Source organism: Cavia porcellus, unplaced genomic scaffold, assembly GCF_034190915.1.
Source record: "Cavia porcellus strain 051 isolate PalLab524CR breed Dunkin Hartley unplaced genomic scaffold, mCavPor4.1 scaffold_18, whole genome shotgun sequence".
Classification (NCBI taxonomy): domain Eukaryota; kingdom Metazoa; phylum Chordata; class Mammalia; order Rodentia; family Caviidae; genus Cavia; species Cavia porcellus.
The window spans coordinates 54,170,935-54,196,835 of record NW_026947501.1 but is presented as its reverse complement, the minus strand read 5'-3'; the positions used below and the strand labels follow the sequence as shown (position 1 = coordinate 54,196,835).

The 25,901-nt window shown below is 41.8% G+C and overlaps 1 protein-coding gene and 1 long non-coding RNA gene across 2 annotated transcripts in view; one reads left to right on the top strand and one right to left on the bottom strand.

Moving 5' to 3' along the window:
* Positions 1-25,901, bottom strand: part of LOC134471452 (liprin-alpha-1-like) — a 63,511-nt gene that overhangs the window by 3,806 nt on the left and 33,804 nt on the right. The window contains exons 9-18 of the mRNA XM_063230345.1: positions 23,462-23,582; positions 13,427-13,508; positions 13,126-13,326; positions 10,755-10,817; positions 10,236-10,256; positions 5,949-6,130; positions 5,768-5,865; positions 3,109-3,284; positions 2,746-2,814; positions 1,882-2,047 (exon numbers count right to left, since the gene is read on the bottom strand). Coding sequence (XP_063086415.1) covers positions 1,882-2,047; positions 2,746-2,814; positions 3,109-3,284; positions 5,768-5,865; positions 5,949-6,130; positions 10,236-10,256; positions 10,755-10,817; positions 13,126-13,326; positions 13,427-13,508; positions 23,462-23,582 — 1,179 coding nt within the window. The remainder of the gene's footprint in view (positions 1-1,881; positions 2,048-2,745; positions 2,815-3,108; positions 3,285-5,767; positions 5,866-5,948; positions 6,131-10,235; positions 10,257-10,754; positions 10,818-13,125; positions 13,327-13,426; positions 13,509-23,461; positions 23,583-25,901) is intronic.
* LOC106027513 (uncharacterized) lies at positions 8,104-10,018 on the top strand. Its single transcript, XR_002790991.2, has 2 exons — positions 8,104-8,614; positions 9,524-10,018. It is a non-coding gene; the product is annotated as an uncharacterized LOC106027513 (long non-coding RNA).

Genomic DNA, 25,901 nt, shown 5'->3' with positions numbered 1-25,901 from the left:
TGTAATTTACCCTGACAACTTTTTCTATTCAATCCATTTAAATTTAGTGTTACACAGTTTGCCTGCACATGCCTGTAATCCTAGCACTCTGGGAGGTTGAGGCAGGAAAACTCCAAGTTCAAACCAGGCCTGGACAATTTAACAAGACCCTTTCTGGATAATAAAAGAAGGGGTGGTGTGTAGTACAGGTAGAAGGCTCCCTCCCCAGTACCACCCCAAACCCCCAAACAACAACCACAACCACAAAAATGCCACCAAAAAAACAAATCAACAACAAACAAACTCATTAATACTACCCTTTATTTTTGTTTTGTTTTGTTGAAACAAGGTCTCCCTGTGTAGTTCACACTGGCCCTACAATCCCTGTGAATTCGAGGCTGGTACTGAGCTCTCAGCAACCTTCCTGCCTTAGCTTCCCCAGTGCCGGGATTACAGGTGATCTCCACACCCAGCTATGTTAATATTGCTTGCAATGTTCAGAGAGAAAATGTGATTCTTATAGTGAAACAGAAATTGAAGGTACAGGGAAAACAACAGAGTACTCATTTAGACTATTTAGTAAGCCAATGGAAATTAAGCTCAAGGCCCGTCACAGCTTACTTACTTATCTATTTTATTTATGATACAAGGTCTTCCTATGAAGCTCAGTATAGCCTTAACCTGGATTTATGATTCACATACATCTCAGATTCATGATTTTCCTGCCTGAGCCTCCCAAGTACTGGAATTACAGGCATGCACTTCCATGCCTTGCCAACATTTGTAAGACACCTTGAGGGAGAAAGTGTTAATTCTTAAGAACTTACTAGTTAAAAGACACACTGGAAAGTGTTCAGCTTTAAAAAGTTTATATAAATGTATTTTTCTCTGATTTTCATACAGGCAAGAAAGAGAAAAAAGGAAAACTACCTACACAGGGGGCTAACAACAGGAAACTTGTAAAAACCCCACTGGTACAGTTTATACAGCACAACCATGTACATCAGGAATGAGAAGGAATGAAGTCTCCACCTAACACTGAGATTGTCAGCAATGCACGAGGCTCAGGACTCCATCAGCTTCACCCACATGACACATTGAAGCATCAAAATCACATTACTATGATGCCCAAGTTACAGATATGGAAACTGAGGCACAGCACAGCTGCATGACTTGCTCAAGGTCATGTCCCTGCTACCACAAGAGCTGGATGTGGACGTGGGCTCTCTCAGGACCCTATCAGTGCCTTTTACTAGGTGGGCAGGACTGTCAGGGACTCAAGGTCTCCTCTCAGCCAACTGCACTCTTCAGTCAGCAGTTACATAAGGGCCATCCTGACTGCACTGGAAAGGTCAATGCCTTGCCATCTCTCACTGAGAAGGCAGCAGGGCTGCCCTAGCGGTCTCCACAAGGCTTCTGCCTTCTTCCCTGTCCCTCTTCAGGTGGCACAAGGTAAGTATATGGAAAGATAACACTGGAGGGAAGGGAAAAGGAAAGACAGAGTTGGCAGAACCTGGAAGTTGTGAGCTAAAGTTTACTCTGCCATTTCTTCTAGTGTGGAGAGAAGTCCCAAGTGTCACACTGCAATTTTCCTGGCAAGCCAGTGCTGCCTGCCACACACTGCACCCCACAGGTGCATCAGCCTCAGCCCTGAGAGCACAGATGGGTGCTTCACTTTATTAGTTGGGCAAGGATGCTAAGGTTCAACCAGACAGATTTTTTAAAAATTCTATTATTGTTGTTAACCATTTTCCAACAAATGTTAGGGCTAATCCTGAACCATTGACACCTGGGCATGCAACCAAACTCAGATGCTTTGTAACACATACAATGGCCACTCTAGGTAATTATTAGCGCGCACATGCTCCCAGCCAGTGTTGCATTACATGGCCCACCACATACCATCCATCTGGATCTCATTGGGCTGCACAGAGCGGGAAGACTTGGAAGAAGAGACTCGGAAGTTTGCAGGGAGTGTCTCTGATGACCCAGTTGCCACACCGTGAATGGCCTTTTCTCTAACCTTCTCTCTCCATGAAGGTGCTCTCCTAAAGTGTTTGTCATCCTCCTGGCAAATGAAAACACAGAACAGGCACACTCTAATAAAGATAACTGTCCTTCAGAAGGACTCCTAAGCCCCTGACTGTTTTGCTTTACTTAGCCTTTCCTGGTGACCTTCCAATGTGCTGCACACACTGGAACTTCAGTGTGAGAGGAAACATGATTACATTCCTGCTGGGCCCCAACTGGAGAAACGAGGGCAGTCCTGGGCACCAGGGATGTGATTTTCTCACCCATCAGAATATTTTATTTCTTACTGTGGACAAGCTCTTGCCTGCTATATAATGTACTTTTATTTATTTTCAAAATATCCTGGCTACAAATAATCCAACAAATGCTTTGCTTCCAGATTCAGCTTCCATCTTCTTTGTGAAAATCAAGTACTCTTGGAGCTCACTGAAGACAATCGTAATGTATGGCAACAGGTTAGTTATGATTTAGCATGAGGGGAAATTTAATATACTTTTGAAAGAAGCCTTCCAAACAGAAGAACTGGGGCAGGACAGTCAGCTGTCACCAAAACACAACTTAAGACTTTGATCGCAGGCTGCAATCTGTTTGACAATATAGAAATAATTTTTGAAGGTTGCCAAAAATTAAGTAGTGGACCAAGAGCAAGGATCAGTAGTAGAGCACTCAACTGGCATATGTGAAGCCCTGAGGTTGATTCCTAGCAGTGAGAGGAGAAAAAAGCTGAAAACTTACGACATCAAAACGTCTGACAGTCCCAAGGACCAAAAGGTCGGCAAATTCTTTGTCCAAGACATTTCGAGCCTGAAGTAACAAAACAACAACTAAATATATCTGAAGGATGTTACACATTACAATTTTTTAAAACAAAGACTTCAAAGACTCACATGCTTGCAACACAAACTGGAAAGAAAAGATAGTGAAAAATCAAGCACTTGCTTATTTTGAACTACCATATTATAGATTAGTTATGGAAAGTGATTACTAGTTGTCTAGAGTTAAATTTTCTCTCCATTCAAATGAAAAATAAGTATTCTAGAACCACAGAAAAACCGAACACTGTGGCTAAGCAGACAGAGGCACAGACTCCGTTGTCACCTTTCTGTTCTCTGTCGGGATCTGTAACAACAGGGCCAATGTGTTGTAATCGAAGGCTTCATCTAAGGCCAGCTGTGCGCCATGAACCCCACTCTCTATGAGGTTGTTTGCATATTCTTTAAGGCCAATGGATATGACCCAGCGAATCACTCGATCATTGCTCCAAACAAGCACATCTGTGAAAGAACAAAACAACTGTAAATGTGGCTTCAGAAAACCTCTTCATCATACATGTCCTGCAATGCAGGGGAAAGATTCCTAGCATGGATCTTGATCCCTCAGCTCCTGAAAATGGACTCCACACTCACAAATACTGACAGACACACACCTAGACACAGCTGTTTTGGTTCTGCCTCATTCTAATAAAAACTTTCCCTTTAGAAGCCTCCCCTAGTGCACTCAGGTGTCACAGTAAGATTGTGGATAGGATATATTCAGGGAACAATACAGCATGATTGGCTGAGGATGTAGCTTGGTGGCAGATCACTTGCCTAGTATGTACAAGGCCTGGGGTTCAATCCTAAGACTGCAAAAACATCAGGCTGAGGGTCAGAGTCAGACCTGGCACGTATAAGCATGTTTCCTACACAGACCCCAGAGTCTCCTGAAATGCTTCTCCATCATGAAAGGGGCAGATACCATGACAGTTCAGATACCTTGCTGAGTTCAACACAAACTCTTTGCTTCTGACCTTCTGACCTTCGTTTTCTTTTACTTTTTCTTGTTGTTGTACTGGGAATCAAACTCAGAGCCTTGTGCTTACCAGGTAGGTGCTAAGCCACTGAGCCATACCCCAGCCCCTGTGCTTCTGAAGCTTTGGTCATATCAACATCTTAATATATTACAAAGAAAGAATTTTAAAGACATTCCAGCATACTAGATTTTGGCAATCGTATGTCATACAAAGATAATTATTAAATGTATTCTATTACAGACCAAAAAATTGCCACTCTGTAAAAATATATCTGACCACCAATCTTTTCAAAGACTGCTTTTGCCAACTGACAAAATATGGAGAGGGGATATAGAAAACAAATTAAATGGATTAATACATTTCATGTCTGATTTTTTTTTCTCAACTTTGTTTTGGTACCAGGGATCAAACTCATGACCTTGCACTTGCCAGACAGCCGCTCTGTTGTTGAGCTATATCCCCGGCCATGACTTTCTTTTCTAAATAGACCTCAACGTATTCTTTGTTTTAAAAGAATTAAAACCCAGGCCTTGCACAGACTAGGCAAGTGTCCTACCACAGGGCTACATCCCTGGCCAATAGATAATCCTTTATTTTATTTAGAAAAAGACATCAGAATGAGGATGAAAATAACAGAACCACGATGCAGCCTGAATGAATCAACTATGGAAGACTTGACACAGTGCTTGATCATTATTCAGTAAGTCTCATTTCTTCTCATCACTGCAGTGCTATTAGTAACTACCGAGAATTCTGAGAGACTCTCGTGAGCATGACATTCAGTGTTGTCTTCAGAGAAGATGCCTGTCCCTGTCATACTGAGGGGGCTGCCATGCCCTCTCCTTCCTCCTGGCCTGTTTCTGACATGTCTTTCCTTTGCCCACAGGACACTCTGTGGTTTCTGTAAGGACTGCAATCCCAGTTAGTATGGGTGCTGTGGCAGGAGGGTCACAGGTGTAATCCCAGACCAGGGTACTTAGTGAAATTCTGTCTCAAAATAAATAAATAAATTACAAAATTATGGGTGCTAGGCTATTGGTTGCCTTGACCTCTCCCTCCCTCTGGGAGCAGAACTGTGTGCCCTGCATGCTGCCACAGGCCTTAGAAAAAGCTCCCAAAGCTGTAGTTTTAACCTCTATCCAGTAAGCAAAAGGCAGTGGCTTGTTTGCCTTGCTCTGATCTAATAGCATAAGGCAGCATCTCTGAGAGAGCGTATACAGTGTACAACAACAAAAGGAAAACTACATGAAAGAATGCCAGCACCAAGAGGGTAGCCTACAGACTGAGATAAGCACACACTGTCTCAGGGCACCCCTTTTCATCCCTCCTCTTGTTATCATGCCAAGCCAGTTGTTTCCACTTAAAAGTCTTCCCTGATTTATTTTTTTGTGGTACTAGAGACAGAAGCCAGAGCCCTGAGCATGCTAGGCAAGTCTTTTTTCACTGAACTACATTCTTAGCACCCCTAATTTTCAAATCTAGTTTTAGTGTTCTGAGACAGGGTCTCACTAAATTGCCAGGTCGGCCCTGAATTTGTGATCTTCCTGCCTTAGTATTCTTAGTAGCTGGAACTGTAATTTGTGTAATTCCCAGATAAATGTATGATTATTTTGTGCTTTTTTTTTTTTTCAGTCCTAGCGATCAAACCCAGGGCAATGCAAGTGGTAAGCAAGTGCCTTATCACTAAGCCCTTGATTTCTTTTTGAGGTACTCAGGAATAAACACAGGGATTTGCACTGAGCTGCATCTCTAGCCCTGTTATACTTTTCATTTTGAGAGAAGGTTTCACGGAGTCCAAGCTGCCTGGGCTAGGCTTGTGACTCTGCTGCTATGTCCTCCCAGAGTGCTAGGATTGCAGGTATGTGCCAGCTCAGCTGGCTGCTATACTTTTTCAAACAGGCAATCACCCAGGCTGCCTGGGAGGCAGCAGGCATGTGCTGCATCCATCCGGCATAATGTACTTGCCTTTAACTACATCCTGACTTTCTTCTCTTCTTCTTTCCAGTTCTTTCCGATCATAATTTAACCTTTTCAGGCACATAAGTCCACACTGGAAGCTGTTCCTATTTACAAAATAAGGGGTTATTTAACGGTGGCAATGTGAAGTCTCTTGATCCGTTAGGAAGAACCACTTGCACTGCCTCACCTGTGAAAACTGTCAACCATTTTCAGCCGCCCCCGCAGGTCTTTCTTGGTCAGGTGGTTCAGCATCCGAGCATCCACAAGGCACTCCATGAAATAGCTTCGGTACTGAGGTAGGCCCAGGCTGGGCAGCCACTCATTGCCAATCCACTCGTGGTCCATGTCCCCATATGCAAGTGTCTGATTTCAACAAATGAGTGACATCAGTTCAGATTTTTAATCTAGACAACATTCTTAAAGGCTAAATGAATGACAACATTGCTTTTCATAATTTCTAAATATTTGGTCTCCCATTCCTACCTTTTCAAATTCCTAAAGTTTTATCCAACAGAAATCATATTGGCAAAATTTTATGACTCATTTAGGACAATTTACCAAGCTATAGAAAAATCATACCTGTCTATAAATTCCTTTTCTGAATTAGTTTTCAATATAATAATATAGGAATAAAGAATGATCATGACTCATGAACAAGTTTGAAGAATCAATTCAAATCATTCAAATGAGCTCTAGCTGGTTTTGATTTTATTTTTAATACTTTGTCTTCCTAAATGACAAGTGTATTTGAAAATCAGGAAAAGTAAATTTAAAATGATAAACGAACAACTAATGAGACTAAGAACAAAAACAGAAAAATACAATTAAATTTAGAAGACTTCAACACTCCTCTCTTAACAACTGGTTCAATGTGCCAATCAAAAAACCAAAAAGGACTAAGAAAAGGAAAACAATCAGGAAGGCTACGGACAAAAACAATACTGTCAATCAATCTGACCCAGATATAACTTACACTTTTTCCTTTCTTTTTTTTTTGGGGGGGGGGTACTGGGAATTGAACTCAGGACCTCATGCTTGCAAGGCAGGTGCTGCACCACTGAGCTAAATCCCCAGCCCCTCCCCACAACCTTTAAAGACAGAGATTCCCATTATATTACCAGGATTGAGTGCAGTGGCTATGCACAAGCACTCCCTATGCAAAGAGATATTGATGCCACTCTTAGTATGATGTCCATCTTAGTTTAATGCCCAATTGTCATAGGACATTATAACAGCCAACTTCTGGGCTCAGTCTCTTGAGTTTTGGCAACTACAGGGGTGCATCATCACATCTGGCTTCAGGACGTACTTTTTTGTGGTGTGGTATGGTGGTGCATGCCTGTAAACCCAGCACTCAGGAGGCTGAGACAAAAGTATTTCGAGTTTGGGACTAGTCTGCACTACACCAAAAATAAGGAATCATGGTAAGTAGGTTTACTGACTCAGGAATAGGTTGGTTCACCAACTGAGGAGGAAAAAAAAAATCAATGAAATTTGCCCAATTACGAGATCAGCAAAGAAAGCCATGTCTCATAATACCTTATGTGGCACAAGATCCATCATTCAGTTATGAAACTCAGCATTCTAGGACGAAAGACCCACCGCCTCAATCTATTAAGGGTCATCTACCAAAAGCCTGCAGCTAAAAACCTCACAATGAGGGACCAAATGTCTCCCTGAACGGAAAGAAGCACAAGGGGTGTCCACTGTCACCGTTTATGTTTGGCTGTGCTGGAGACCTGGCCACTGTAATGGCAGGAAAAACATAAAAATGGCATGAGTTGAGAAAGACATAAACCTCTCTTTATTAGTAAATGACACGATTATCATTGTTGAAAAAGTCTATGAAATAGCTATTAGGATTTATACATGAATTTAGCAAAGCTGCTGAATATACAATGAATACACAAAAATTAACATTTCTAAATATACAAAATGAACTGGAAATTGAGATTTTAGAAGTATCTTATATAATGGCACTAAACTGCATAAAATCCTTAGCAACCAATTCAACAGAATATGTCCAAGGTCTGTACAATGAAAAATAGACATGATATACAACCACTTCACAGAGAATGGTTCGTTATGCTCTCCAGCTAAGGAAGATTAAATTACATTCACAGGAATCCTAAGGTACATTGAGGAATCCTTTAAAATAAAAACTATCCATTCCCATCCATCCTCTCCTGGCTTGAACTCAGGGTTTCATACCTGCTAGGCAAGCACTCTAACCTGAGCTACATCCCCAACCCCTTACAACAGGGTCTCACTAGGCCCAGGCTGGTCTCTAAGTTGATATCTTCCAGCCTCAGCCTCTTGAGTTATGGGATTACAGTCATAAACCACCATGCATGGCCTCCATGTTTGGTTTAGAACAATGGATTCCACTCTAGTATTTTATTTGTTCCAGTCAAGATACAAGGGATGGCTCAGCTAAGAGGAATGTTCCAATTCTAACAGAAAAGATTTCATAACTTTCTTTAAATGATGAGTGACAAATATACCACTATGGTAACCATTAAGATACCTAACAATGTTACCATGATGCAGTCCTTTGAGTCATACTTTCATGGGCCTGGGATTCACAGCCTGAATATTTGATGTTTTCTGGCCTGCTGACTATGCTCTCTTCTAATGAGTAGAAGAAATCTTCCAAATAAAAAGCTGTGCGGAAGCAAACCCTCCATATCTCTGTTTACTACTTTTGCAGTTGCTGATAATGCAGATTCTGACAGCTCAGACTCAGTTTGAGGGAGAGCCTCCTCCTCTCCCTGGCTGCCACCACAGCCTTCTGAAGAAGTGTGCAAAGGGACCTCATGCTCCAAGCATGGACAAGTCACGCTCAGTCTCAAGGTCAGTAAAATGCGAGCTCCATGAGAGTGGGACTGCAGCTGTCCTGCTCATTAATGGCTCCTGGCAGCTGGCACAGCCTTCTTACACAGCCAGTCATAACTTACATCTGATATGCGAACAGTTCTGACCACACTTGAGTGTTCCTTCCAAAGCTCAGTCAGGAGCGAGGCCACCCAGTGCCAGCACGGGCAAAGCACAATGCTTTGTGCTAGCATAGCTCTGTCCTAGCAGCTCTGTCTGGGAAAGGATGGTGGCAAAGTGCACCAAGCTTCTGCAGAACATTGCATGTGGGGTAAATCTGGAATCTTCTGCATGGGCCCCTTTTATATGGTCACTGCAAAAAGCAAATGTTAAGCTTATTCAACTACACTTTATGTCTCTGATGCTATTTCATATTGAAGTGGTGACCATATTCTACTTTGTCTTTTGGAATATATTGAAACTTACGTAATTATGAAATGCACTGCTTAATTCACTGATGGTCATTGTTGGTCCTGTAGAGAGACCTCTAACTAGGTGAATTTAAGCGATTCTAGAGGCAGGGAGTATCTAAACCCAGGGAGGGAAACCCAGTTAGTAGCTATTCTCTTTCTTCTTAGTTTTTGTTTCTAAACTTTTTGTAATTTTGAGACAGGATTTTACTATGTAGTTTAGGCTGACCTTGAACTCACTATGTAGCCTATGCTGGTCTCAAATTTGCAACAAACATGCTTGATCAACCTCCCAAGTCCTGGGATGACCCATATGTGTCACCAAGTTCCACCTCTCTTTTTTTCAAATGAACAAACAAAACAAACAACCAAGTGCTATAACTGAATAACCTTTAGAAATGCAAACAGAAGCAACTGTTTCAAGCATCATCTTGGAATCAGCAAATTCTAATCTTAACTCATTTATACTTGCTTTCAGACATATGCTAACTCTTCTGAGCCCCCGAATACCGTGCCCCTGGGAAAAGCTGAAGAACTACAAGTCCCCTGGTACTGCACTGTGCCCACCAAAGACCCAAGAGGGCAGAGGGATGCTGGGAATTTAACCAAGTCATCTGACTCAGACACTGTAAAACATGGGGCAGAGCTTTCTGTGTAGTGAAGAGTTAGGCAGCTGAAATTCAATCTCTGTGAAGTGATAAGCCTTAATTTCTGAGAACCCCATTACTAAGATCTTTAACTCAACACAGTAGGGCAGTACTTAGTCAAATAACAATATAAAGACATAGAGGGAAAGGCCCCGTGCCAACTTTCAGGTTTAGAAGTGTATTTCATGATTTTTTTCAGCAGTACATTTTAGAACAAAACTAACCCAGCAACGAACTACATGTACATAAACTCAGGAGTTGCCTAAACCAGGGGACTTTGTATAAAAGATTCTATTCATAAATAAAACAACCTTCGTTCAAAGTAATTTCCATGATCCCATATGGGAAATGTTCAAAATTATCCATGAGATGTAATCTTTAATCCTGTGATTTATTTGATTACATTCTTCAAGTCATTAATGATACTATGAATAAATTAAGGTGTGAAAAACACCTACTAAAGCAGGTCACACAAGTTTACATCCTCAATTGCTTTTTGTTGCTACAGAGTGAAGAAATATTATAGAAAGACTCCAACCTTATCCAGCTTCCCTCCTCATCTTCCTGATGTTAGGTTGTTAGGAATGTAAAAGAACATAACTATTAGTATTAGTGAACTTTAGTAGTGTAAGCAAATTAATTCTGCAGGGAACATGCACCTTGACTGAGTGAAAAACATTCAAAATATCAATGCCTCATGCAAAAACTCATGAAAATCCAAGAATTTCAATTTTCCATGCAAGGAGCAGACTTTTTCCATGCCAACTAACCTCATACAGTAGACTGTTGGCGTTAGACAACCACAACGCAGTGCTCAATGGAGGTCTCTCCAAAAGGAGAAGCAAATTACATCTTCTCTAAATGGGGCAAATCTATAAACTAAATTCTTGTAAAAATCTAAAAAATGCAAATACGACTATACGCTATGAGCTAATAACCTAAAAAGAACACATTATATTTGAAACAAATGCAAATTAACTTTTGTTTTCAACAAAAGACAAAGGGCCCTTTGGTCTGGAGTAGGAAACCCACTTTGGAACATGAGCTGCAGGGCTGACTGACCATCTGAGATGTGGCTGCGAGTGTTTCCATCTCTTCATGTGTTAACCAGACATTTCCTGTGGTCTAAGGTGACCCCAGTGCACCAGCCACATCCAGGGCAAGGGAAGCGTGACAGAAAGGAGAAGGACGCACATATGAGCCACAGGCACAGTAAGGAGCCACGAGGCAAAGGTCACTCTTTGCACATTTTCATTTCAGGCACCCACAGAGAAAGCCAGAGATCATTAACACAGGCTCATCCTCTTTTAAACAATAACAGTGTGGTCGGAATATAAGGAGAACAGCACACAATTTCCAGATCACATGCTTAAAAGTATGGATGAGAACATACTTTATATTTCTGAAAAGTTACTTTCCCCAGTAACTGATGATTCAATAGACAGTATTTTCAATAGTCTCACCATGTTGGAGGTATAGCTCATGATAGGGTTTTTGCCTGCCTCTCCCAAAGCACTAGGTTTAAGCCTCAGTACAGCAAAACAAAAGAATAAAACAAAACACACAGAAAGCAGTCTCACCCCAACACAGGCTAACAACAGGATGCTCTGGCCTTGGCTTCCTGTGGCTGCTTTCAGCAGATGATCCAAAGCCAGAGGAAGCCCAGGAGGCCAGGGCACAAGATAGTGAGCACAGGAGAGCCAAACAATGCAAACACCAAAAACAAAGCACTTGTCACCATCTGAGTCAAACCTGAGACTGATGGCCACTCTGCTAGCCCACTGTAAGCTCCCCAAGAACAGCAATTTCTGTGTTTGTAACTGGTGATATGGAGAGTCTTTCTGATGTGAGGTCTAGTCCTTGCCAATAGTTCAACTGAATCACAGAAGCTCCCTTTTGAAAGAGGGTTCTTAAAAGCTTTGAAAAAGCCATGCAGCATCTTCATTTCTACAAAGCCCACATTAATGTGGAAATAGCTGCAGAACAGACTGATACTGGTTACAAAACATTCCACCAAGGGAAAGTGTTCTTTGGCCATACGTTAAAAAAAAAAAAAAAAAAGGCTTATTGTTCATTTTCATAATTCTCTAACAACAAAATCTTCACACTTTTTTGTGTATAAAGTTACTGTAGGCAGACCTTGCTCTGCTGCTCAGAAGGATGTCTACACAGCTCTAAGAGTTTGTTGAACATCTAAATGAAAAACCCCTGAACTTTGCAACTTAAGAGCTGGCCTGCTCTTCCCTTCTAATAACCACCAATGTTTCATCAGAAGAGTCACCAGGAAGCTCTTTGAGGGCTCTTCACTACTCCCCAAGTGGACAGCATCTTTGTGAGCACAGGCATGGTTGGACAGACACATGCAGCTCCCAAGACCCAGAGCACCTGCTGGTGCCGTGACACACAACCACAGTGCATCTAGGAAACTCAGCATTTTTCCTCCTTTAGTTCTTGTAGGGAAAAAAAGACATCCACAAAGAAGAGAAGCTTAGAACTGTCCAGGAACCAGTGGATTTCTGGGAGGTGACCACCCCTTGTTAGCGTGTCAACTGTATGTCAGTGGCACCTCTGGACTGCCACAAATTACAGTTACTCTGTAAGTCCCGCCTATATGTGCAGTGATGCAGATGCACTCACACGCACAAGACTGAAGGAAAGAAGCCACACACAACAAAGTAAGGGCAGCCCAACCTAGTTTATAGCCAAGGGGCCGAGGCCAGGTGCTTATTTATGCCCGGGGATTGTATGCAAGGGTTTATACATTCCTGGGCTTATCTGTATATTTTGCTACCTGTATACTTGAAGAAAAACAATATTTTCCGCATAAAATTTGCTTAGCAAGTACCTTTATATACCGTACAAGTACTAATTATTGCTTGAACTATGAAATAGAAATCAAAGTTCAAGGATGAAATGCTACTTAAAATGTTAACTTTTCCTTCCTCAAGAGGTCCTTACACTTACTCAGTTTTGATAAATTCATACGTACATTTGTGACACTCAATTTTCTACCTTTCAAAAAGCCTTCTTTCTTAAAGAAGGCCTTTCTAACCAAGTTTTATTCATTTATTTAATTATTTATTTTTTGGTCTTTTCTGAAACGGGATCTCATTACTCAGTTCAAGCTGCTCACACTGTAACCCACTGGCCTAGAACTCACAGTGATCCTCCCACCTCAGCCTTCTGAGTGCTGGAACTACAGGCATGTGCCACCACGCCTGGCTTTAACCACACTTTTACACAAGCAGTTCACACATTTTCTTTGGATCACTCAACCCCTCCAAGTTAGGGGTTGTACTATGCTTTCCTGAAATTTTAAGTTGAAACCACCCTGTATGATTAGGAAGCAGCACGGAAACATTAGCAGGCTACTGCTTTTGTGGGCTCTGCCTTCCTCCTCCACAGAGGGCACACAGAGCCTCTGTGAACATACCTTTTTCAATGTGGGTGGAGCCGAAGGGCTGGTGAGCCACAGGGTTTCCTGGATGGCCAGCCGCAGCTTCAGTCTGTGCAGAGGGTGGCTGATGCCAATCTCTTGCTGGATCTGTCTGTCTGACAGAGCTGACATGATGGCCCCACTTTTCACATTTGCTCTGCAGGCAGCCACATAGCAAGCAGGCATCCCAACCCAGAGCTAGAAAGAAGAATGAAAAGACCAGAACATCAGGTAGAGACAGGAGATGCACGACAAGCTTGTGTCATGTAGCATAGGTCTCTGTAGTAAAGGGATGTACCTCCAGCCATTCAACCACGGTTGGCCCGTCCCACTGTGAAAATGGTAAGCCTTGCCTCTGGGCTTCCTCCAGCAACTCAGGCCTGTGAAAAAGAAGACATTCAAATTAAAGAAGCACTGTTACACATCCAACAAGTTAATGGAACAGTCTCTGAGCATTTTCAAAAGTATAACACATATTCTCAGTTCCTTTTATCTTCTACAGTTTTAATGTTATTAACATCATCCTTGTAATGACAGTCACACACATACTATGGAGAATGCCTGAGTAAATAAAAAATGCTACAGAGTTCTCTTGATTCCCAGTCAAATCACCATTACTTCAGAGAATTGAAGAATTACTACCAACTTATAAAACTCAAGCAGAATTTTCATATCCAAGGTAGTAAGACAATTAGGGGAAAACATGAAACCCTACTTCAACAATGAAGAAACAGTATCTAGGAAGAGGAAACCACACCTCAGTTGAGACATCAGTGCCTAATTTTGTGAGAGACTTTAAAAAACAGTATTTTTGGGGGGTGGTTGTGGTTTGGGGAATGTTGAGACAAAGTCTTGCTATGTATGTAGTCCAGGTTGGCCTCAAACTCTGTGTAACCAGTCTCCCCCAGTGCTTGGATTATAGATGTGTTTCATACTCCCAGCTGTAATGCAGACTTTTAACCACAAAAAGATTATCGTCTAATACAGCAAACAAGTAACAGAGGACAGTTTCTATTGTACACTGCTCTTTAAGTAAACGGGTACTTGCTAAGTCACTGGGTCATTCTGTGGTTTTAACCCATTGATCTCTTCTTTAGCCAGCCATTCAACACCTCCTTCAATGCCGAATGTATCACCAGCACAGAAACTCATGCAATACCAAGGCAGTACTGCAGGGAAGTGGGTAGGTGAGTCTTGCATGCACTCCGTAATGTGATTTGAGGTTTCATATATGCTTTATTTCTAAAGACTCAAGTCACACTTTTACTATACTAACATCTCTAAAAGTGATTTGTGTAACACAGTTATGTGAAACAGTAACATTGTAAGCATGGTAAGTCTGACATTAGAACACAAAGGACAAGTATGTTTCAGATACACAAAAACCCTAGTCAGTCTCAGTCAATCAGTCTCTCTTCCCCTTTTCTTTCTTTTGGAAACTTATGTTCCTAAGTAAAATGTTTCATATACAATTTCAACTAAGAGTTCCTTAAGTTACCGCTAAGCTTACAGGAACAATCACCAGGGAGTAACTGTACCAGAGAAGGCAGCAAATGTGTTATCTCAGATGAAACAAGAAAAAAACAAAAAGAAGAAGAAGAACAACAACAACAACAACAATTTTCTAGTTGAAACAAGCAAAGCTATTCACAGAGAAACAGATCAGCAGAAGTGTGCTCCTAAGTACAAGAAGTAGTAGGCTACTGTCATGGTTTATGTCTGTGGCCCCCAGGCCTCATGCATTTTCATTGTGCATTTGTGATGGTTCATTGTCTAGTGCTTGGATTCATGGTGTCAGTGTTACACCCACATAAGAGTGGAGCCAGGATATGATGTAATGGTAGGAAGAAAGTGTATCTTGCTCTTTGCCTGTTCCTACTTGCTGTTTGCAGCCACCATGAACTGTGACCCAGCCATGCCCACCTGCCTTGGAGCCAACTGAGTGTGGACTGAAACCTCCCAAAACTGTAAGAAATAACCTTTTCCTTTCCAAACTTGGGCTTCAGGTATTTTGTCTCAGCAATGAGTAAAAAGTAACTAAGACAGAATTTGGTACCGAAGAATGGGGTTGTTTGCTGTGACTATACCTTACCATGTTTTTCAAGAAATGGCTTTGGAAATGGCTTGTGGGCAGAGTTTGGAAAGGTTTGGATGTGTTGCCTGGATGCATAGAGCTAGAGCAGCTTAGGCAGTTCTGTAGAGGAGATAGTGGTCACAGCTCAGGAGACCAGAAGGCTGATAGGAAGCCTGATGGTAAAGACCAGGCCTGGGAGATTTCTGCTGGGAAGAAGGACTGCAGTGATTGTTGGACTCCCCATGATGTGAGTTATGGGTTGGCAGAAAGTTGTCTACATTTTGCTCATGTCCAGAGACTTTGCCTGAGACTGAAACAAAGGGCAATGGACTGATTAATCTTGAAAAAGAAATTAAAAAGCAATCAAATGTTGAGTCTGTGGCATGGCTACTGTAGAGGGCTTTTAGCCAGCTTTATGTTGCAAATCAAGAGGAAAGAGCCCAGCGGGATAATTTGCAATACTGTGAGTTTGGCCAGAAAGAATATTTCAGGAAGGCTGTGGATTGTAAAGACAGTGGAGATTCTGATGGCTGAGGGAAAACAGAGAAATAAGAAAGATGGGCCGGGGGCATCCCAGGAAGCAGGTCCCCACCCTGTGCAGCCTCACTGCAAAGGTAAAAGAATTTTTTCAGAGGAGAAAGCTGCAGAGCACCAGGTTCCAGAATGGCGACAGAGACCACATGAGTTTCCAGAATGGTGACAGGCCACATGAGGTTCCAGAATGGTGGCAACATAGAGAAGCTTTTCCTCACAATCAGTTAAACAGAGCCCTGTGATCCAGGCAACTGACCCCTACAGCCAAGAGAGAGAAAAGCCTGAGTACTGCTCTAGCTAGCAGCAAACCTTGGCAACATCCACATGGTGCTGATCTTAGGTGCTAGGAAAATGCACAAATTCTGAGGGTAAGATGGCTTCTACCTCTATTGCAAAGGGCCTGGGAGGCCAAGCTGTGTGCCCCTGAGAGGGCAATTTGTGAAGACATAAAGGTGAAGCCAAAGGTGCAGTGGAGACCCCAAAAGTTTGGAAAAGCCAGAAACATGGACGATCCAAGGAAAGCTCCAAAAAGCAAGCAGAGAGGATTTAAGAGAAAAGCTGCAGGAGGTGAAATCCCTGGAAGTGCCTTGGGGGTGGAATCACACAAGCCTTTTGGAGCTTGTAACCATATTGCTTCAGATGCAGAGCAAGGAACTCTAGGACTTAATGTTCATCCTGCTGGATGTTGGATTTGCTTTGTTTCCAATGCTTTATATTCCCCTGTTTGTAACTTTTGGAATAGTAATGTTTATTTTGTGCCTTTGCATTTGAGAAATGTTTAAACTTGTTTCATTTGTACAGGGGTTACAGTTAAGAGTTTGCCATAGATCATGGAGGAGACATGGGACTTGGACTGTTCAGCAATGCTGAAACTTAAGACTTTGGAAACTCTTGGTGGTGGACTAAATGTCTTTTGTATAAAGGATGTACAAGAGTCCTGGGGGCCAGGGGAGGAATGTCATGGTTTATGTGTGTGGGCCCCCAGGCTTCATGTATTTGTATTGTGCATTTGTGATGGTTCATTGTTAGTGCTTGGATTGATGGTGTCAGTGCTATACCCACAGAGGGGTGGAGCCAGGATGTAATGTAATGGCAGGGAGAAGGTGTGTCTTGCTCTTTGCCTGTTCCTGCTTGCTGTTTGCAGCCACCATGAACTGTGGCCCAGCCATGCCCTGGAGCCAACTGAGTGTGTGAAACCTCCAAAAACTGTAAGAAATAAACCTTTCCTTTCCCAACTTGGCCTTTAGATATTTTGTCTCAGCAATGAGTAAAAAGTAACTAAGACAGCTACCAAACCTGGCTACAGAGCTGCTATGACTCATTTAAGGAAACAAGAAACACACACACACACACACACACACACACACACACACACACACAGAGAGAGAGAGAGAAAGAGAGAGTGTGTGACAAACATACAGAGAGACAGACAGACAGACAGACAGACAGACTGACCCCAAGAAGCAGTGTAAATCCATTTCTGGGTAAAGATCTGAAATTCTGTAATATTAAGTGAGGGTCTGTCCTGGATGCTCTGGCCAGGCCAGGGAAGAGGAAGACTACTGCTGTAGGTCAGAAGCACTTCTAGATTATGTGCCTATTCAAATAGACTAAGTAAGAACTATGTCCTCAGTAGTCTAAAAATGATTTTGTTGGTGTTTTCATTATTTTTGATGGTACTGGGGATGGAACCAAGCACTCATTGAACTAAACCGCCAGCCATTTGTACTATACTTTTTATCTTGAGACAGTTTCTTAAGTTGCCTAGAACAATGGCATTGTCATCATAAATGACCCTCCTGCCTGGACCTCCCAGGTAGCTCGGATGATTAAAGGTACATACCACTGCACAGCTGTAATTTGTGAAAGTACATACCAGACATGTACTGCAAACAAGAACAAGGCCCACTACCTGAAGCTTGGTATAAACTGCTGTTGCCTTTACATCCTTCCTCCTCCTTACACCTGCATCCAGATGCAGCAGTGGGAGTGGTGTGAAGGTAGCAGAAGTAGGATGATGCATTCAAAAGTCATGTGACGTTAGGAAATAACACAGAAGACCCTGGCTGGGGAGTTGGCCCAAGTTCCACCTACAGGTAGCTACACCTCCCCTACCAGGTAGTTTGTGGACTACGAGATTGGGCACCTAACCTTGGTTAACACGATAGGTGGGCACATTAGAGTCCAGTTTTCTTGAGAGTTGTTCCCAAAAGTGTACAGAAGGATCCTGTGTTAAGATGCAGAATCTGGAGCCTGCAGACACTTCTGCGCACCTCTACTCTGGCTCTTTGCAATGTTTGGTGATATGCACAACTACCTTCCTTTTACACTGGGTATTGAAACTGGATCTCTTTTGCTTGCTACTGCACATACTTAGTACAGACACCCATTTGTCCAAATCTGTGACCTCCAAGAACTAAATGGCTTCACAGTGTTTACTCACCTACCTGACTATCCACTTAGGTAAGGTTATCCGTCTACCCATATGATTAGTTTGGAATAGGAGAACCACCTATTTCCTCCCCCTCTACTAAAGCTGCAAACACTTAAGCTTTAGCAACATTCATTCTTTTCTTGCTCAACTTCCCAAATAATAACTCTTCCAGCTCTGAGCCCCAAAGCTTCAAGCAAGGTAATCAAGCTGGGTATGGTGGCATCATCTATAATCCAGCATGTGGGAGATGAAGGCAAGAGGATTACCATGAATTCAAGGCTAGTCTGGACTACATACGGAGCCCCCAGGGGAAAAAAAGGAAAAATTTAAAAAGAGCAAATAAAAACATAGTAACCAGTGGGGGGGGCATACTCTGCAGAATGTCCATCATCTGTCCACACTGAATAGCCACCAAGGGCATCTGAATAATATGTCAGTAATCCTAGATGTTGATGTGTCATATCCATCAACTCCAGAAGAAAACCCCTTTGGTTTCTTCTGATATTTGCTTGCTCCTGGGCTGTGAGATATCATATCCCAATAGATGTGACAGGCAGGCCAAGCTGGGGCCCTTTGCAGAAGGTGGCTGGGCACTAGATTGCTCTGTTCCTGACATTGTCAGAGCTTCTTTTCTTCAGCTTATAGCTTCTCCCATAGAACCAAACACTAGACACCAGGGTTGATTTTTATAATATCTGCTCTAATGCCAGGATGATGGTACACACCTGTAATCCCAGCACTTTGGAAGCTGAGGCAGGAGAATTGCTATGAGCTGAAAGTCAGCCTGGGTTACATAATGATTTCAAGTCCAACCTGAACAACACAGTGAGACCCTTTTTTAAAAAAAGAAAAGGAGGCCAGGAATTTAGCTCAGCAGCATAGCACCTGCCTGGCAAGTGCAAGGGCATGAGTTTGATCCCCAGTACCAAAAAAGGAAAAGAAACCAAACACACACACACACACACACACACACACACAAACACAGAGTATCTGCTCTAATGCAAACTGATATGGGAACCTTCCTGCCTTTAAATTAGAGACTGGGGGCTGAGTGTAGCTCATTAGTAAAGCACTTGCCCAGCCTTCACAAGGTGCTATGTTTGATCTGCAGCACCAACATGTATATACATGCACACATACATACATACATACATACATACTGTTGGAGGAGGCAGCTATTTTAGATTCTGTCATACTAATGATGGAGCTCAGGGCTTTAGCATACTAGGAAAGTGTTCTACAGCTATGCTGTATTCTCTTGGACCAAAATACACTAAATTCTCTGGGGAACAAATGCGTAAAATAAAAGTTACGTGAAGGCCAGGGATTTAGCTCAGCAGCTTAAGGGCCTGCCTGGCAAGTGTGAGGTTGTGAGTTTGATCCCTGGTACAAAAAATGTCATGTAATCTATGAATTATGATATATTTTATAATGTAGGCAAAAGCACAATGGTAAAGCTGCCCTTCATTTCAAGAAGCTTGTGCGAGTTTCTGCAGAATAAACATTATCTAAGTGACATATAGCAAGAACTTTAACTCTCCATAGTAAATACATGACTGTATTTCCAAGAGATGGGACACTTTTCAACTTCAGGGGTCTTGCACAAGGGCTAAGGAGACCCTTTCTCATGGCTGCAGCTCAGGCTCACATTTCACATGCTAGTCACACTGTGAGGAAGAGTACTGGGGACCAGTGTGTTGTTTTGACAAGTGAGGAATGGAAGCAACTTTTCTCACCAAACAGAAATATACTCTTGGGAAGTTTAGCAGAGAACCCAAAGCTGGTAACACCAGCACTCCACACTATATGATTCAGAGTACCACTGAGTATGGCTCCATGTGTAACCAACTTCCCACAGCAAATGCACCACAATGCCACGCAACCGGAAGGAGAGCACTACAAAGACAAAGGTGAGTTGGAGATCCATGTTTTGAAACTTCACACAGCATTCTATGAGCTGATGAACGGACTCCAGTCTGAGTCATGCTGATAGTTGCATTGACTACTGAGCACCTCAAGTGTCAGCAGAGCATCAAATTCTTCCAGTAATTCTCAGAGAGCATGAGTTCAGCTGGTCAATATGTGCACTGAGTCCTGGGAACCCTCCTTCAGTCAATGTGATAGGCTAGTGGTTCAGCGGCAAGGAGCATGGCCTACAGCCAAGTTAGGGCTCATCACAAGAAGTACTGTATTTCTGAGAAAGTACCAAAGTGTTGAACTGTACTCTGTATTCACAGAACAGTTTTTTATTACATCAAGAATGCTCAAAGTAGCTGGATGTGGTTGTGCATGCCTGTAATTCCAGCACTTGAGAGGCTGAGGCAGGAGGATCATTGTGAGTTTGAGGTCAGCCTGAGCTACAAAGTGAGCTCAAAGCCAGCCTGAACTGCATAGTGAGACCTGTCTCAGAAAAACAAAAACAAAACAAAAAAAAAAACAAAAAAACAAAACAAAACAAAACAATAATGCTCAAAGTATTAAACTGTACCCTGTATTCACAAAATACTTTTTTTCTTCAAATCAATTACAATTCAGGTTATCTGACAGATATCACAAAACTGCCCACCATAGTCAGATGACTACTTTAGAATTTTCCCTATGAACTTTCTACTATGGTTGAGAAATCACATATGCATCCCACATAGAACTATAAAGTACAGAGCAAAGACCCATTCTTAGACACCTTGAAACAGCCACAACAGATGTTTGGAGTAAGCAGCATAAACTTGAATCTCCTTGCTACCGAGAAATCTCCCTCCCTACCACCACACACACACACACACACACACACACACACACACACACACACACCTGTAAACATGCATGCCTGGTGTGCAATTTAATCATGTGTTTGGGCAAATAATTCAAAGCCTGTCCTGAGGGTGCACACACACTTCTTGAGAGTTAGAAAGTCAATTTTTACAACAGGGAAACATTTTGGTTTTCTGTTTTTTGCTTTTATTGTGGTACTGGGGATTGAACCTAAGGCCTTAATGCATGCTAAGAGTACTACACTACCAAGCCACATCCCCAGCAAAATAGCCAAACATATTAGGAAAATTATTTCTTCTCTTCCATGAAACATAAACTTCAGAAGGCAATGGGGTGAATGATCAAGCTGTGCTGCTGTTGTTTTTATTACATTGAAATGAGCACGTGAAATAAAAGGCACTGGCAAAATCTAGGCAACACTATTTCTTTAGCATGGTTTCGAGAGGGAAAATGACTAGCTTTAATATTAAGCTCCACAAAGCCAACTGCTCATTGCTTAAATTATTATAAAAGACTTTTACACAGTTCAGATTTTGTGGTTAAATGGTACTATAAAATTCTATTTACAGAGCACCAAAGATTGAGTATTTGTATAGAATGTTTCCATAACAGAATTTCACCTGCAATGGCATGTCATCACTGTTGAGCTGCTTAAAACAGTTACTATGGCCAAGTGCGGTAGCACATGCCTGTAATCCCACCACTTGGGCAACTAAATCAGGAGGACTGCTGTGAGTTCAGTCCAGCCTGAATTACAAAGTATGATTCTTGTCTCAAAAAATAAATGAATAAAATAAAAAACAAAAGACTCATTATAATATGAAAAACTTCATATATAAGTTAGCTATGAAATAAAAGACAGACAATAGAAGAAAAAAGTTATTGTAACTCAGCATGGAAAATATATCTAAAGGAATACTTCGACTTAGTACAATTGTGTTCCATCTTTTATATGTGTTTTGGCTTATAGTCTGGTATGTTTGATATATATATATATATATATATATATATATAATATATATATTGATATTGATATATATATCTTATATATATATATATATTTCTTTTTAATAGTCTTATTTTTAATCTGTATACATGACAAGGGTTTATAAGAGAAATGCATGAATGGGATTCTGGCAAAATACAAGGATGGTGGAAAATAAAGAATAGAAATGTGTCATGGACATGTATCAACTCCCAAGAACCAACATGATTATTATGTACTGCAAACACATACCAATAGAAGTTTAAAAAAAAAAGGCAGTCATGAATTCAGAGAAGACAACTAAAATGAGTGAGATTTCATAACTTTCCAGCAGAAAGGGTTCCTAGGGATTCGAGTGCAACACTAGTGTCAGGGCCTTTGCACTCTGAGTTCCACACAGTACTGGCTTCACTGAGAAGTGGACACCTGATGTTTCCCATATACAAATTTATCCAAGAACCCACCAACTTTCACCTTTTCTCAAGACCAGTGTGCCCATCTTACCTTAGGCTTTCAAACTTTCCCTACTGTCAAGTTCAAATTGTACCTCTTAGACATTACATACTGTCTGATTTTGTTGCAGAAAGCTTTTTGATTGATATTTTATTAATCATCTCACTAGGAAAATGTCTCAACCTATCTAGTTCACTTATAACTCTAGTTTTGGGTGTGATCAGCTTACACAACCAATCCTACATCAGAGAAGTGTACATACTTCCCTGATATGTTGGTGCCTGTGCTCCCCTATGCAAAATCATTCGGAACATATATTATTTTCAGAATCTATCTTTATGTGGGCCTAGGGATGGTATGTCAAGCCAGTACGCTCTCACTTATACTCCACTCCTCAGCCCCTTAAGATTTAGTAGAGGATTATAGTTCAATAATACACTGTAAAGTAGAGATCCAATCTCAGATAAAATGTAAAATTATATCACGGTAAATGCTTCTGGAGGACCACTTGTGTAAACAATAGAAGTCACCACAGTGACCTTAATTATAGCTTATTTAGGACTTGTGTCCATGTTTTAAAACATATACATGCACATATATAATTCTATCAAACTGAGAAAAAGCCACACGATGCATGAACAACTGTAACAGTCATTTGACAGTTGAGAAAACTGAAGCCTAAGCTAAATAATGTTGTCAGACAGCTAACTAGAGAATTAACCAGGATTCAGCGGCCAAAGCTCAAATGGCCAAGCCTAACTATTACCCATTCTATCATCTAGAGAGACAACTCTGCAAAGGAAGACTGAGAATACACATGTGAGTTCAGTCAAAGTTTCCAAATGTCCTCTGTTCTCCAGACATGATGGCTTAAAACAGGCTTTAGGTCAATGGAGGCAAACCTATGGCATGCATGTTGCAGCAAGCTCTTTGTACCACTGAAAGCTCTATCACTGCTTTAGGTTCATCTTTCAAAAGACAATGTATTTACAATAGCTAGAAATTACACTTAAAATCAGCTAAGAATGATGGTTAACTCAGAAAACTGTTTCATGAGATGGAGAAATAACAAAAAGCTTACTTTTTTTGAAGTTGAGGATTTTTTTCATCCTTTCCTCCCAATTTGCTAAGTTGGAAGGCATCCTGAGATGAGTTTTCCGTTTCAGAAACAACGGCTACAAAAGAGAAGAAAATTCCCCAAATTTAGAGTAAATTAACAGGGCAAAGTTTCATGTTTCACAAATAGGAAGAAGATTCTGCAGGTAGAGAGCTGAATAATTTCTGAAGGGTAAGCTTCCGAGCAAACACATATACATGTTCAAGCGTATAAATTAGCACATAAGAGGGTTATTCATTCACGCCAAATGAATGTCCACTGCTCTGCTCTGGTTCACATGTGGGCAGACTGGGCTGTCAGAAGAACGCTCAGCCATGACTCCTCGTGGGCACTGGACACCTGCAGCAGGCACATAGGAAAAATCTCACGCTCTCCCAATCCCAGCAGTTAGGACAGCTGCCTAAAACCGGCCCACCTTGTCTTGGTGATTCTTTGCCAGTTTGTCCAGGCGGACCCTTTTCCTTTTTGCCAAACAAACAACCAGTGGAGGACTTGATGCCCTTCTTCTTTGGGGCTTTGTGGGGCGAGTCCTGCCTGCTGTCACTGGTACTGGGATTGTTCACAGGACCTTCCTGGGAGCCTGTTGAGCTTCAAAGAAATAAAATGGATTTTTACCACCCTCTTCCCAGATCCACAGTCCATTCACACATACAAGAACAGTCTGCATTTTTAACATTCCTACCTTCAACTTCCTAAAAAACGTTTTGAGTCTCTTACACACAGTACAATATGCATTGTGATGCAGGGTCCCAGTAATGCTTCCACAGACCTGTGTCTGGAAAGCCAAGATTCTGATGTGCTCCCTGCTCAGAGCAGGCCTGTACTCTAGCCTGCCTTGTTTGGACACATAAGGGAACACCCTCTGCAGGGGCCTTGCTCAGGCACTGAGGGATGCACTCAGTCAACAGGAAAGAAAACAAGGTCTCAGAAGCCTGACTGTAATTGTAACTTATTTAGGAATTGTGTCCATGTTATAAAACATATACATGCACATATATAATTCTATTGAACTGAAAAACAGCCACATGATGTATGAACAACTGTAACTGCCATTTGACAGTTGAGAAAACTGAAGCACAGGATAAGTAACTTTGTCAGAGACACACAGCTAACTAGAGAATTAACCAGGATTCAGCGGCCAGAGCTCAAATGGCCAAGCCTAACTATTACCCATTCTATCATCCTGGGAGACAACTCTGAAAAGGTAGACTGAGAATACATGTGTGAATTCAGTCAAGATTTCCAAATGTCCTCTGTTCACCAGACATGATGGCTTAAAACAGGCTTTAGGTCAATGGAGGCAAACCTATGGCGTGCATGCTGCAGCAAGCTCTTTGTATCACTGAAAGCTCTATCACTGCTTTAGGTTCATCTTTCAAAAGACAATGTATTTACATAGCTAGAAATTACACTTACAATCAGCTAAGAATGACTGTTAACTCAGAAAACTGTTTCATGAGATGGAGAAATAACAAAAAGCTTACTGTTTTTGAAGTTGACGATTTTTTTCATCCTTTCCTCCCAGTTTGCTAAGTTGGAAGGCATCCTGAGATGAGTTTGGTGTTTCAGAAACAACAGCTACAAAAAAGAAGAAAAGCCCCCAAATTAAGAGTAAATTAACATGGCAAAGTTATATGTTTCACAAATAGGAAGAAGATTCTGCAGGTAGAGAGCTGAATAATTTCTGAAGGGTAAGCTTCCGAGCAAACACATATAAATGTTCAAGAGTATAAATTAGCATATAAGAGGGTTATTCATTCACGCCAAATGAATGTCCACTGCTCTGCTCTGGTTCACATGTGGGCACACTGGGCTGTCTGGAGAATGCTCAGCCATGACTCCTCGTGGGCACTGGACACTTGCAGCAGGCACATAGGAAAAATCTCAGGCTCTCCCAATCCCAGCAGTTAGGACAGCTGCCTAAAACCGGCCCACCTTGTCTTGGTGATTCTTTGCCAGTTTGTCCAGGCAGAACCTTTTTCTTTTTGCCAAACAAACGACCAGTGGAGGACTTGATGCTCTTCTTCTTTGGGGCTTTGTGGAGCGCATCCTGCCTGCTGTCACTGGTACTGGGATTGTTCACAGGACCTTCCTGGGAGCCTGTTGAGCTTCAAAGAAATAAAATGGATTTTTACCACCCTCTTCCCAGCTCCACAGTCCATTCACACGTACAAGAACAGTCTGCATTTTTAATATTCCTACCTTCAACTTCCTAAAAAACGTTTCGAGTCTCTTACACACAGTACAATATGCATTGTGATGCAGGGTCCCAGTAATGCTTCCACAGACCTGTGTCTGGAAAGCCAAGATTCTGATGTGCTCCCTGCTCAGAGCAGGCCTGTACTCTAGCCTGCCTTGTTTGGACACATAAGGGAACACCCTCTGCAGGGGCCTTGCTCAGGCA